We start from the raw sequence: 14,322 nt of genomic DNA on the forward strand, positions 1-14,322 counted from the left end.
CAGTGGCCCAGTTCCTGGAAATCCCCACCCCTTCCTAAAATAGCTGGAATACTCCTCCCACTCATTAGCCTATGAAATTACCCACTCCCATACCCTGGTGCCTTTCTCACCTTCTGAGATGGCCCACATTCTGTGGAGCGTGTTTCTCTCTAAATAAATCCACTTCCTACCTATCACTTTGTCTCTCACTGAATTCTTTCTGCGATGAGACGTCAAGAACCTGAGCTTCATTAGGTCCTGAAACCAGGTGTGTGATCTCAGTTGGAAGACTGTGGGTTTTGGCTGGGTTTGAGCCCCAGCCGTGTGGGTTCAAGTCCCAGTCTAGGTTTTGGCTGGGTTCGAGTCCTGGCCACGTGGGTTCAAGTCCCAGTCTGGATTCGAGTCCCAGCATGTGGGTTCAAGTCCCAATCTGAGGTGCACGCTTTCAGAAGGATAATGTAAACAGATGGAAACTGTAAGAAACAATCAAGAGGAAATGCTAAAAACCAAGAGCATTGTAAAAGCCCCTTCCACGGGCTCATCAGAAACTCCATACAGCCAAAGAAAGAAGCAGTGAGCTTGAATATAGGTCAACAGACACTTTGCAAACTGAAATGCAAAGAGGAAAAAGAATGGAAAAAACAGAACATCCAAAAACTGTGGGACAATTTCAGAAAGTATAACATATACCCATTATTAGAATATCAGAAGGAGAAGAAAAAGAAAAGGAAACAGAAGAAATATTTGAAATAATAATGGCCAAGAACTTTCCAAAATTAATGACACACCCCAGGAAGCTGAAAGAACACCAAACACATTAAATACCCTCAAAAACCCTCATCTAGGTATACCATATTCAGAAAATCAAAAGACAAAAAATCTTGAAAGAAGTTACAGAGAGTGAAAAACACCTTAACTACAGAGGAAAGAGTAAGAATTACAGTGGACTTCTCATCAGAAATCATGCAAGCAAGAAGAGAGCAGAGTGAAATATTTAAAGTAAGGAAGAAACCCCACCACCACTTTAGAATTCCATATTCCTCAATATTATAATTCAAAAGTGAAGGAGAAATAAAGGCTTTTTCAGACCCAAAAAACTGAGGAATTCATCGCCAGTAGACCTGTCCTGCAAGAAATGTTAAAAAAAGAAAATTCTTCAAGCAGAAGGAAAATGATACAGGTCAGAAACCTGGATCTACATAAAGAAAAGAAGAGCATCAGAGAAGGAATAAATAAAATGAAGATAAAATCCTTTATTTTTTTATTCTTAACTGACCTAAAAAATCACCGTTTAAAGTAATAATAGTAACAATGTATTAGATGATCATAGCACACTGGTAAGTGAATGAGTGACAGCAAGGTCACAGCGGTGGGAGGCACAAATTGGGATTATGCTATTAACAAGGTATCTGTATGACACATCAAGCAATATGGTGTTACTTTAAGGCAGATTCAGGTTAATTTAAAATGCATATTGTAAACTCCAGGGCAATCACCAAAAAATTTTTTAAAGTATAATTGATATGCTATGTGGTAGGCAGAATAATAGCCCCCCCAGGAATATCCACATTCTAATCCTCAGATTAAGGCAGCAGACAGAATAAGGTTGCTAATCACCTGACCTTAAAATACAGAGATTATTCGGGATTATCCCGGTGGGCTGGATGTAATCACAGAGTCCTTAAGTATGGAAGAGGGAGTCAAAAGATGAGATAAGAATGATGCAATCTACTGGACCCACTACAGCTGGCTTCAAAGATAGAGGAAGAAGGCCACGAGTCAAGGATTGTGGGTGGCTTCTAGAAATTTAAAAGGGCAAGGAAATTGATTCTCCCTTAGAGCCTCCAGAAAGTAATATAGCCTTGCTCACACCTTGAGCTTAGCCCACTGAGACCCATTTCAAACCTCTGACCTACAGAACTGTAAAAGAAATTGTGTTGTTTTACACCACTGAGTTTGTGTTCTTTCGTTACAGCAGCAACAGAAAACTAATACATTCTGAGAGGAGATAGAGTTGAATCATATAGAATGCCTAATTAAAAGGAAACAGAAAAAAGCAATGAATACAAAACAGTTACAAACATGGAAGATATTTACCCAACTATATCAATAATCACTTCAAATGTGAATGGTCTAAAAAATACAGCCATCAAAAGAGAGTCACAGTGGACAAAACAAGATCCAACTATAAGTTGTCTACAAGCAACAAACTTTAAATATAAAAATTTATATATGTTAAAAGTAAAGGATGGAAAGCTATACCATGCTAACACTAACCAAAAGAAAGCTGAAGTAATTATATTAACTTCAGACAAAGCAGATTTTGTCAGATGATGAGGGATAAAGAGGGTCATTATATGGTAATAAAGAGGTCAATTCTCCAAGAAGACATAACAATCTTGTACTTGTTTACACCCAACGAGAGGGTATCAAAACACATGAAGCAAAACCTGAGAAAAATGAAAAGAGGAGATAAATCCACTATTATAGTTAAAGACTTCAACAACACTGTCAGTAACTGACAGATCGAGCAGACAGAAAATCAATAAGGAAATAGATGACCTGAGCAGCATGTCAATCAACTTGATCTAACTGACATTTAAAGAAAACTCCATCCAACAACAGCTGAATACATATCTTCTCTAGCCCACATTCACCAATGTAGACCATATTCTGGGCCATAAAACACACTTGAACAGATTTAAAGGAACAGAAACCATACAAAGTATGTTCTTAGACACACTGGAATTAAACTAGAAATCAGTAACAGAAAGGTTAAAAAAAAAACAAACCCAGATATCTGGAAATTAAAGTCTCAAGAGAAATTTTTAAATATTTTGAACTAAATGAAAATGAAAATACAGCTTATTAAAATTTGTGGGATGCAGCAAAAGTAGTGATTAGAAGGAAATTTATAGCATTAAAACGGATTAGAGTTCAAGACATGAGTATGAACCCATGTTTAACATAACATGTTAGCTTTAGATACAGATGGTTACACATATATTTCCATATATGTACATATACATTTCCTTGCTTGTCAGATGAGCAGGACTAGAAGAATGACACCCCAAGTGACAACAAGCACACCTAGTGCCCAAATCTTGGGGTTTTTAAAATAAATTTTATTTATTTATTTTTGGCTGCGTTGGGTCTTCGTTGCTGGGCGCGGGCTTTCTCTAGTTGCAGTGAGCAGGGTTTACTCTTCTTTGCGGTGCGCAGGCTTCTCATCGCGGTGGCTTCTCTTGTTGCAGAGCATGGGCTCTAAATGCACAGGCTTCTGTAGTTGTGGCACGTGGGCTCAGTAGTTGTGGCTCGCCGGCTCTAGAGAGTAGGCTCAGTAATTGTGGCACATGGGCTTAGTTGCTCCGTGGCATGTGGGATCTTCCCGGACCAGGGCTCGAACCCATGTCCCCTGCATTGGCAGGCAGATTCTTAATCACTGTGCCACCAGGGAAGTCCCCCAAATCTTGGTCTCTAACAGCATTCTCCAATAAAAAGAACCAAAGCTCCTTGAAGAAATGACTGACTCTAGGACTGGGAAAGGAAATATACAAGATGAGCCTGAAGTACCTTATAGTGCCAGAAAGTAAGGAAGTACCACAAAAAAAAAAAAAAGAAAAGAAAAAACCCACAATGATGGGGGTATGTCAAAGGAACAGATGGAACCAACTGAAAGAGCTTACAATGGCCACAGCTAAAACAATTTGAGCAAAAAATAAAGTGGCATTGCATTATAACCCAAAGTATAAGATAAATATCCATGAGTTCATAGTGATAGGGATTACAGATGAGGAAAGATTGAGCATTAATAGGTTACTTAAAATGTATTAATTTTCTTCATGTCTGAAATTTTCCATAGTAAACCTTTTAAATATATATAAGTGCATATATATAAATGTGTTTATATATAAATGGGTGTGTGTGTATGTGTATATGTGTGTGTGTGTGTGTGTATATATATATGTAACCCAACAAACAAACGTTCCTTTGACCTTTACACTACCGTTTTGGGTTCTGTACGTATGTTGGTTTCTAGGGGTTATAATGTGCTTACACGACTAAGTTCTCCACTAATTCTTGTCCATGGAGTCACAGGACACAGATTCTAGTAGTCTGTCCTTATGGGTTTTGTGTGTATTTGTATATATTAAGTATTTTCTCCTCACTTCTGCTTCCTCCTTATTATTTAACACAAGAGTCATAGGAGATCAACTTTACAATTTAGTCTGTAGATAACAGAATGTTCACATGAAAGTGCACATTGTAGGCTGTGTATCGATGCAGAGTATCAGAAGGGTGAATTGTACCAGTGAAGTTAGTCTCCTAGCTCTAAGTCCACTCTCTATACTCCAGTGGTTCTCAGCCAGAGCCTGAGATATTTGGCAATGTCTGGGAAAACCGGGCCACCACCGGGGTCTTTTGGTAATGTCCAGAAATATTTTTGGTTGTCACAGATCGGGGGATCCTACTAACATGTGGTGGGGTAGAGGCCAGGGATGCTGTTAAACATCCTACAATGCAGAGGACAGCCCCCAGCAATGAAGAATTATCTGGCTCAAAACGTCAACAATGCCAAGTTTGAGAAACTGTTCTGTTCTGTAATGCTGGGGCTGGTACTCTACATATAGCATTTTTCCAACTACAGTTGACCCTTGAACAATAAGGCAGGGAGGAACGTCAACCCTCCAAGCAGTTGAAAATCTGCTTATACAGTAGGCCTTCCATTTCGGAGGATTCGACCAATCGCAGATTTTGTTGTACTGTAGTATTTACTGTTGACAAAAAAATCTGCGTATAAATGGACCTGTGCAGTTCAAATCTGTGTTGTTCAAGGTCAGCTGTATTGATAAATGAAACAACCTGGATGAACTTGGAAATACACAGGAAAAAGTCTTCAGTCTCAATAATTAGTAAAGACATGCAAATAAAAATAAGGTACTATTTTCTAACTCAAATTAGCAACATTTTCAGTACTCACTTAAGTACATGTAGTTAAATGACACAGTTATCAGTGATGAAAGTTATAAATTGCAGGGCCTTTTTAAAAAGCAGTTTAACAATGGCATAGGAGCCTTAAAAACCTTTATACACTTTGGTCACTAATCCCACTTTCTCTAAGAATAAAAATCCTAAAGAAATAATAAATCAGGTGAAAAACTGGGCATATCCTAAAGCAAACTCTAAAAAATTCCATAATTTAGATATAAATAAACCACAGTATATACAAATAAGTACGAAGGCCAAATTAATTTTATATGAAAAACTTGAAGGAAATGCCTTATAGAAGTTAAGATTTAAGTTTGACTTTAAGACTTCAATGGCCAAAAACTGAAATATCTCAAGCAGAAAGCTGAAGTCTTGAGAAACTGCAACATGTATTTGTTTTTAGTTTTCCAAACAGAATAGCAAGTAGGAAGGTTGGCTATAATGAATACACACAGCTGGTTAAGGTTAGTGGAAGGTGATTAATTCTATGACAGGCTGGGGCTATGACCCTGAGGATGAGAATTAACTTGTTCTGCATGCAAAAGGAAGCTAACTAGTGTCTTTAAGCAAATACACCTTAGGAAGAAAATTCTAGGAACAGTGTGTAAAATGGTTTGGGACAGAGGAAAACAAAATAATCTAGAGCCAGGGAGGCCAGTTAGAAAAATTCCAGTAAGAGGCAATCACGGCTTGATCTAGAGCTGTGGAAGCGAGTGGAAAGGAGGCTCAGAGGCAGAACTGTCTGCCCTTATCAACTTGACCAGACATGGGGCCCTAAGGGAGAAAGGAGGAATAAAAACAAAACTCAGTTTTCAAGTTTTAGTGACACTAAGGAGCATGGAGAGAACAGGTTTGGAGGCTTAATAGAAGATAAATTTTGTTCTGGACATGCTGCATTGGGGAGAACACTAATATGGAGGTGTCCATAGCTTGAAATTCAAATCTAAACCTCAGAGAGAAGTTAAAAATAAACATCAAATTTACAGTTTAAGTTACATGGAAATAATAGCCGAGGGAGGTTTAAGTCATGAAGAGCGTAAAGTAGATTAGGGAGCAAGTACTGAATCCCTGGGGATATGCATATTTAAGGATCTTGTGTAGAAGGAAGCGACTGTGAAGGACCTGAGAAGGATCACAAAGTCCGAGCACCTCACAAGGGGTACTGACCAGCAACACAAGGCATCACAAAGATTTACAGAGAGGTCAGATCAAGCCAGCAAGAGTTGAGGTAGGGCCATCAGATTTAGCAGTCAGTAAGGTATGAAGGCCTTTAAGAAAGCAGTTTTAAAAATGTGAAGAAGAAGGGCTTTCCTGGTGGCGCAGTGGTTGAGAATCTGCCTGCCAATGCAGGGGACACGGGTTCAAGCCCTGGTCTGGGAAGATCCCACATGCCGCTAGAGCAGCTGGGCCCGTGAGCCACAACTACTGAGCCTGCGCGTCTGGAGCTTGTGCTCCGCAACAAGAGAGGCCGCGATAGTGAGAGGCCCGCGCACCGCGATGAGGAGTGGCCCCCGCTTGCCACAACTAGAGAAAGCCCTCGCACAGAAACGAAGACCCAACACAGCCAAAAAATAAATCAATAAAAGACTTTCTATTTCACTAAAAAAACAAAGAAAAAAAGTGAAGAGTTTGTTAGTTCCTCAAAAAGTTTAAACACAGATTTACCACATGACCCAGCAATTCCACTCCTAGATGTATACCCCAAAGAATCAAAAACGTAGACTCACCCAGACACATGTAAACACATGTTCACAGGAGGGTTATTCACAGCAGCCAAAAAATAGCAACGACCTAGTGTCCATCAACGGATGAATGGATGAACAAATTGTGCTACAGCCACTCGGCAGAGTATTAGCCAGCCATACCCAAGAATGAAGTCTGAGAGACACTACGGCATGGGTGAACCTTTAACACGTTAGCTGAAATAAGCCAAACGCAAAAGGGCAAATACTGTACGATTCCACTTCTGTGAGGCCTCTAGAATAAGCAAATTCAGAGACAGAAAGGGCTGGGAGGAGGGGAAATGGGGAGTTAATGCTTAATGGTTTCAGAGTTTGTGTTTAGGGTGAGGAGAAACTTTTGGAAATAGTGGTGATGGTGACACAATATTGTGAAGGTACTTAGTACCTCTGAGCTGTACACTTAAAAATGCTTACAACAATAAACTTCATGGTATGTGTATTTTACCACCGTAATAAAAGAGTAAAAAAAAAAAAGTAAAGATAGAACTCAAATTGCAAAGAACAGCACATAAATTGTCAAGAAAAGGCAGAAGCGGTGTGGACTACTGTTTCATGACGTTTAATTTGAAAAGCTCTACTAATAACATTGAGGGTGGAAAGAGGTTTTCTGGTTTAGATTTTTCTCAAGGCAGAGTAGACCTTAACATACGCTATATATCTAGGATATCTAGGTAACAGCTAAGAATTGAGTGTAGTTTAAAAAAAAAGTCTAGCCTAAAACTCTCATTTGGGGGACGAAAGTAGCACCACAATATTTTATTGGCGCACAGCAGTATGAGAAGCATTTCAAAGTTACAATTTCATCTTACATTTGGAAAACCAACCAACCAAGCAACAGCTTTCCTAGCACGAAGTAAAAAGGAATGCTGGACCAAATCTTCTTCGATGATAAAAATACACGAGGCTCTTCCATCATGGGCATATTAATATTCCTCAAACGGTGAAATCTACCAGTATTGGAGGGTGGGGACTTGATATTTTTATATTTATCCAAACGGCACGTACTTTAAGAGCCTGGGAAATTGTGCAAGACAAATAACCCGATTTCTTCAACAAATACCTTGCAAAGAAAAGGGAAACTTAAGATGCTCATCCACCGAACGCCACGCGAGGACCCGCTCAAATCCTGAGCGGCACAAACCAACCACTAAAAAAACAATTAAAAAAAAAGAAAATTCCTTGAAGGAAATGTGAACACTGCCCGAATACCGTGGAAACTGAGGGCAGGGTACCAGCGAGGGCGTTACTCAATTCGCTCTAGTTTCTACACGTTTTGAAAATTTCCGCAACCATTTTCTGGGGCATTTTAGCAAAAAGCGCCGGGGGGCGGCGGAGCGGGTCTTTCTCACGCCGCCCGCGGCCGCCCCCCGCGAGCCGGCCGTCTCCACGGCCCACCCCCGGCCTCCAGGGCCGCGTCGGCTCTGCCAACGCCACACACACGCCCGGACGCCGGGCCAGCGGCCAGAGACCCCGCGGAGGGCGGCGGCCCGGGGCGAAGCCTCCGCCGCTCGGGGCGCTCGGGCCGCGGCCGCTCGCCTGAGGCGCTGAGGGGACGGACGGAGGCCGCGCAGGCTCACACGCCGCCGCCGGGCCATCCGCTACTCACCCCGACGCCGGCAGCGCAGGACCCCGGCCTTTCGGGACTCGGGCTGTGGCATCTTCCCTCCCGCCACGGCCCGGGTCCGAGACGCATTCGCCGCAGCGGGCGGAGCTGCCGGCAAGAAAACGCAGCAGCTGGCACACCAGCGGCCCCCGCGCTCGCCCAGTGCCCGCGCCGCGGCCTCGGCCCGAGCGCGCGCCCGCCGGGGCCACGTGACGGGCGGCCCCGGCCCCGCGCGTGACGTCACCGCCCGCTGCGGGCGCGTGGCGGCCCCGGGGCTCGACCACGTTCCCGAGGGCCCGCGTCTGCGGGTGGGCTTGGGGGTCGGTCGCGGGCGGCCTTTGAATTTTTTTTTTTAATTTATTTTATTGATGGCTGTGTTGGGTCTTCGTTTCTGTGCGAGGGCTTTCTCCAGTTATGGCAAGCAGGGGCCACTCTTCATCGCGGTGCGCGGGCCTCTCGCTATCGCGGCCTCTCTTGTTGCGGAGCACAGGCTCCAGACGCGCAGGCTCAGCAATTGTGGCTCACGGGCCCAGCCGCTCCGCGGCATGTGGGATCTTCCCAGACCAGGGCTCGAACCCGTGTCCCCTGCATTGGCAGGCGGATTCTCAACCACTGCGCCACCAGGGAAGCCCGGCCTTTGAATTTTTAACTCTTACATAAATGGGTTCATTGAAGACAAATGCCTTAAACATATTGAAAGATGTGCGACCCCGCTTATGATAAAAGAACTGTAGGTTAAAATGTCAAGGCTTGGCAGAAACTGTGATAAAACCTCACGGGTTGGTGGTAAGGGTGGCAAAGTACAGCGCGCCCGCAGAGCAGCCGCAGGAAGGCACATGGGGTCACGGGGGGCTTGCTAGAAATGCTGACTCTTCAGCCACCTATCAGTAAGCAAAGGATGTTGCAGCCATCAGGCCATCACATTACAGCCCCCGCACGCCCGCCCGGAGGTAACTCAGGGTGGAAACGGGCTGTCCGCTGCCAAGCCCCCGGCCACTGTGGCCACCCCCAAATGGTGCACTCAGGATGGGAAAGAAGAGGATCCTGGCTCTGGTTGGTTAGGGTACGTAGCAAAGAAATGATCTCAGTACGCCCTGGCTCTTGCATCTTCCCGTATATAGGAAAGCACTAAATTCCTTAACTTGCGTTTGATTGATTTTCTTTAACAGTAACCTTTGATGTTCAGACTATCTGATCTTCGTTGCAAAAACTCCTATCTATCCTGTCTCCCCCCTTACCTCTTCAGAGCAGTCCCGCAGAGCTACCTGAGAGACTGCGTCCCAGGCTTGAGTCCTCGGTTTTGTCTGCCAAATAAAACCTAATTCTCAACGTTTAGGTTATGCATTTTTTTTCAGTCGGCAGGCCCCATGCCAGACGTACTTAGTAATCAAAATATGCGTTTTACCGCCGTGGCCAGGTGACTTATGTACACATCAAAATCTGAAATCAGTGTCCTAAGGTGCAGTCAGTGCAGGAGACCGGCCATTGCTCCACCTTCTCCCGACGCTTGATGGTGTCAGACATTTTATTTGCCATTCTGATAGGTGTGGAGCAGATCTGTTTCTAGCTGTTATTTTAAATGGGTTCGTACTGTCCCACCAAGTTAATGTACAGCTGTACCATTCCAGAAATTTGGGTTAGCTCCAATTTTTTACCATTAGAAAGAATGACATGAATATGCTTTTTGCAGTGTAGCATCTAAACCCGGGGTCTTTGAGGCTGGGCATAGGCTAGTCTATGGGCTGTGTTCATCTATCCCTAGATACAGTTGCCAGAGGAAATATAGGAGGCTTAAATTTTGAATTTCAGATTTAAAAAAATTCACTAGCATGTCCCATAGAATATGTGGAATATACTTTTACTAAGATATTATTGTTTACCCAAAATTCAAGTTTACCAGGGCATGCTGTACTTGTATTTGCTAAATCTGGCAATGCTAACCCTGGACAAGTTCTAACCTTAGTTTTCTGTTTTATGATAGGGTAATAACAATAGGAACTATCTTGTAAAGTTGTGTGGATGAGATGAGATAATCTATGCAGAGTACTTACCAGTGGGTATGAATAAGTGTTAGCTCTTATTTGTATTTCATCTCGGTGTGTCTTAGGATAAATTCCTGAAGGTATGCTTTCCTTACAGAATTCTCTGGCTAATGTAAGGCTGTAAGACCAAGTGTTTGGTCATACCCAAAACTGTTGTGTGAAAAGCCTTGAGCAGGTGAGCAGATACGTTCTCAAGTAGCTCCAGAATACAAATCAGATTTTAAAATTTCTATACAAAACCATAATTGCCACCTACGGGCAAGTATGGTTTTCCTTTCAATCACACCAAGCACTTGGATGTTGATTCTGATTTGTTTTCTATTCCAGAGTCAGCTGAAACAATATTCTAGAGGAGATTGTTTAAGCAACATTCTACATCGTTTCTAAGACTTATTCATGCTATCTAGGACCTGAACTAAATTACATTAAGAAACTAAGACTGAATATTAGGCCCATGGCTCTAAGAAAAAGAACATTTTTCTTTTGGCAAAGCTGATATTTACAACATCCTTCTTTATGCTTACCAAACAAGATTCTCTGAATTTATACTACAATTCTCTTTTTTCCTTCGGCTGCAGAAATTTTATTTTGTATTTTACTCTAATTTTAATGGATTCATAGGTTTATTACAATCAATTTTTTATTACCTTCTAGAGCAGCTAAGGTATAAACATGGGCCCAGAACATACTAATCATGTGGCAATTACTTTGTGCTGCCAGATTGACCTTATAAAAGCTCAATCAAGTTACCCTGGCCATCTGTAATATTTGGGCACAGGTTTTTCCCATCTCTTTCCAGCAATAGATTTTATAGAGTATTTTGCCAAATACATGGGTATAACATTATAAACTGGTTCTTTTTTCTTTACATTGTATATATTATTTCAAAGAACACAAGCTCCATGAAGGGAGGGATGTTTACCTGCCTCCTTGTCAGCTGCATCCCAGCACCTAGAAGGACACCTGGCCTGAGATGACCATTCAGTTGTTGATTAAATGAGCATAATAGATGAGTCAAGTTGTTTTCTGCTGTAAAAAACTAGTTTATATTTTCTCCAGCAGAAGCTATGATTTAGTGATTCTATCCTAAGTCTCCTCCTTTTTACTCCTTTCAATGTATTCCTTCCCTCATCTTCTCATTCTCTTCGGTTTGTGAATTAAATATATTTTTCAATTTTCTAGCTGCCTTCACCAGGGTGAATGCAACAGCCATCCCTCTAACCTGACAGAAGTACTTTAGACACCTGGGAGTGTGTCCACACAGGATGGATATTGAACCTAGTTACCTCTTCCCCAATCCCAGCTAAACAGTTTTCTCGAGTCATGTCGAACACAGATTATCAACAAGGCATGCAAGCCAAGAAGTGTCAGGAGAGCTGTAGGCCAGAGCCATAGGAGGGAACAGACATGAAAAAGGCAAAATCAGAAGCAGGGAAGAGGGAATGTCTCCAATTAACTGAAGAGCCAACAGAAACAAACAGGGAGGCTGGCCTGGAGAGCTGGACCAGGACACCCAGGCAGGTGACTGGACATCAGAAACTCAGGAACCCAACCAAGCAATGTGTCAAGGCCAGAATCTACACTGGCAGCAAGAAAGGAGCTCAATACAGTTGAGCCAAAGTTGGTATGGACCAACCAAGGCTCTCTGAGAATGTCTTTCTGGGGAGGTCACCGGCCCAGGTCACCTATCTGGAGTAGGAATTGAGTTGACCAAGAGTTGAGCAGTCCTTATGGTCTATCAGGACAAAGTGAGCTTGGCAAATAATTGGAGATAACACACTTTATCTCAATCAATTTTATGATAGCCTTAAGTGTGTGACAACATGCATTTCTAATGTTTAAGTTCTTGCCACCCCAGAAATTTAGTGGCAGAAAAGGCACTTCTGTTGTAGACCATTCTGGTTGTACTTCTTACTGTAGTTCACATAATTTCATGATGTTCCAAACTTGTTCTCTTCTCTACGTTGAAGGACTAGGGGAATTTTTAACGCTTTATGAATGAAAATGATTGGTTTTCCTTTCATGAGACTCTCTTAGAGGTCTCCAATTCCGGGAAGACAGTATCCAAATACCACTGAAATGACTTGCAACCCAATTGTTTCCTTAATTCAACACGCTCACTAATATCTCCATAGGCAAGATATTTCAGATTAGGTCTTCGTAAAAAAACCTGCTCCTAAGTGGAAAGAAAGAGTCATTTCATTAAGCCAGACAAATCTTTGGTAATCAAATCATGATATCTAACCTAGCAGTATATATTTTCATCTGAACTAAAACAAAACAAAACAACAACAGAAAACCATCCCTCTGTATGGGGAGGGCAGAGACACACATAGGACCTGGGACTCACTCACCCCACGTATATTCACCGGATGTGCTGTGACAGACCACGATGAAAGTAGCGTAGAGGGACTCAGGAAGTCTAAGTCCTGCTTCTCAAGAATTCTAGAATCACAGCCACCTATTGTAGTGTTTCCCCTTTCTCCTACTCTCTCAGTGATACTCAAGGACAAAACCCCTCACTCCCCGATCCCTATCAACACTTCCATGGTTTCAGAAATGGGGGGTGGTGGCGGCTAAGGGCAAACTGACTCTGGAGGAAGATGACCTGGCTTCAATTTCTGGCTCTGCTATTTATTAGCTATGCGACCTTGGCTGCTACCCTCATGAGACTGTGGTGAGGACTGAACACTTTCATATGTGCAAAGCTCTTAGGAGACTAAGGCTGGCGCATAGTAGGTGTCATGTCAGTGTGGGCCATTATTATCACCACACCTGGTTAGTCTTTTCTGCGTTCTGATTTAAGGAAGCACCAAGTATGAGTGTCTAATGGACTCAAGCTCTGTCATGTTAAAAGAGGTATTCTAAGTAGACCAAAGCCTCCTTGAAAGCAGAACCTTTGTATTTTCATCTGTGTATTCCCAGTGCCTGGTATATAGCATAGTAATATTGTTGGGTGAGAGGAGCTTGCTTACCCAAACTAGCACAGTATGGGCATGCCATGTTGGATTCTCCCCAGGGATCTTTAGGTCTTTGCCATCATGTCTTGCCACTCCTAGTTCCCCAGGGGGGATTGGTGCAGAGAATGGGCCTGAGGGAGGGTGTCCTCGTTTTGGAGTGAAGGCAGAGAAGACCCTAGGCAACATCTCCCTGTCCAAAGCCTGTTTTGCCCAATGGCATTCACTCAACTTCCCAACATGCTGTGTCATACAATCCATTGATTTTATGCCAAACATGACATGCTTTTTATATTAGATGGAACTTTTGGTAACTATATGCCCCATGAAATTCAGTAAACTACTCAGTCCTAACTGTGTTCCAGTCAACCATTTAAATCTGTGACCTCTGGTCACAGAAAAAAAAAAAAAAAAAGCTTAAAATCTCTCATAACTAAAGAAATGCAATTTTAAACAATGAGATAGCATTTTTAACCTATCAGATTAGAAGAAATACAAAGTTTAATTAAAACTAGGGTTGGAATAGTTGTGGGGAGACAGGCACTTTTATATACATTTGATGGCTGTGTAGGTGACAGTGTAGACAGTGAAGGACCATTTGGACATTATTCATCAAGATTTAAGACGCACTAACTCATGGTCCACAAGTCCATGTCTTCAGATTTATTCAAGATATATCTGCACAAATGTGCAAAAAGATACATGTAAAGGATGTTCATTTTGGCACTGTTAAGGAATAACAAAAAGCCAAGATGATCAGAATGTTTATCTCTGGGGGCTATTTATGAATGGGATCAATTTTAAGAGATCCATTCAAAGGAAACATTTAAAAGGATGACATGTTTATCTGCTCTGATTTTAAAAGACTTTGAAAGTATGTTTTTAAATTACACTAATAAATGGAAAAATTACAACAAAATATTGCTGCTCAAATCGAGTTAGGTAAAAGAAAAGGATATATACTTGGTGTATGTGCATGTTAACAGGAAACTGTAGACAGTAATTGAGTG

The 14,322-nt window shown here is 42.1% G+C and overlaps 2 protein-coding genes across 6 annotated transcripts in view; both read right to left on the reverse strand.

Annotated features, from left to right (window-relative positions):
• GALNT11 (polypeptide N-acetylgalactosaminyltransferase 11) overlaps positions 1–8,516 on the reverse strand; it is a 49,412-nt gene extending 40,896 nt beyond the window's left edge. For 2 of the 5 annotated variants that reach the window (XM_057550193.1, XM_057550194.1), the window contains exon 1: positions 8,317–8,512. The gene's annotated coding sequence lies outside the window, so the exon portion shown is untranslated. Of the gene's footprint in view, positions 1–6,695; positions 6,863–8,316 lie in introns of those variants that run through there. The other 3 variants (XM_007165426.3, XM_057550195.1, XM_057550196.1) reach the window with 3 other exon arrangements.
• A 3,763-nt stretch (positions 8,517–12,279) lies between these two features.
• The window catches only part of GALNTL5 (polypeptide N-acetylgalactosaminyltransferase like 5), a 78,178-nt gene continuing 76,135 nt past the window's right edge, over positions 12,280–14,322 (reverse strand). The window contains exon 9 of the mRNA XM_028165905.2: positions 12,280–12,531. Coding sequence (XP_028021706.2) covers positions 12,376–12,531 — 156 coding nt within the window. The 3' untranslated portion in view covers positions 12,280–12,375. The remainder of the gene's footprint in view (positions 12,532–14,322) is intronic.

Source organism: Balaenoptera acutorostrata, chromosome 7, assembly GCF_949987535.1.
Source record: "Balaenoptera acutorostrata chromosome 7, mBalAcu1.1, whole genome shotgun sequence".
NCBI classification, from domain to species: domain Eukaryota; kingdom Metazoa; phylum Chordata; class Mammalia; order Artiodactyla; family Balaenopteridae; genus Balaenoptera; species Balaenoptera acutorostrata.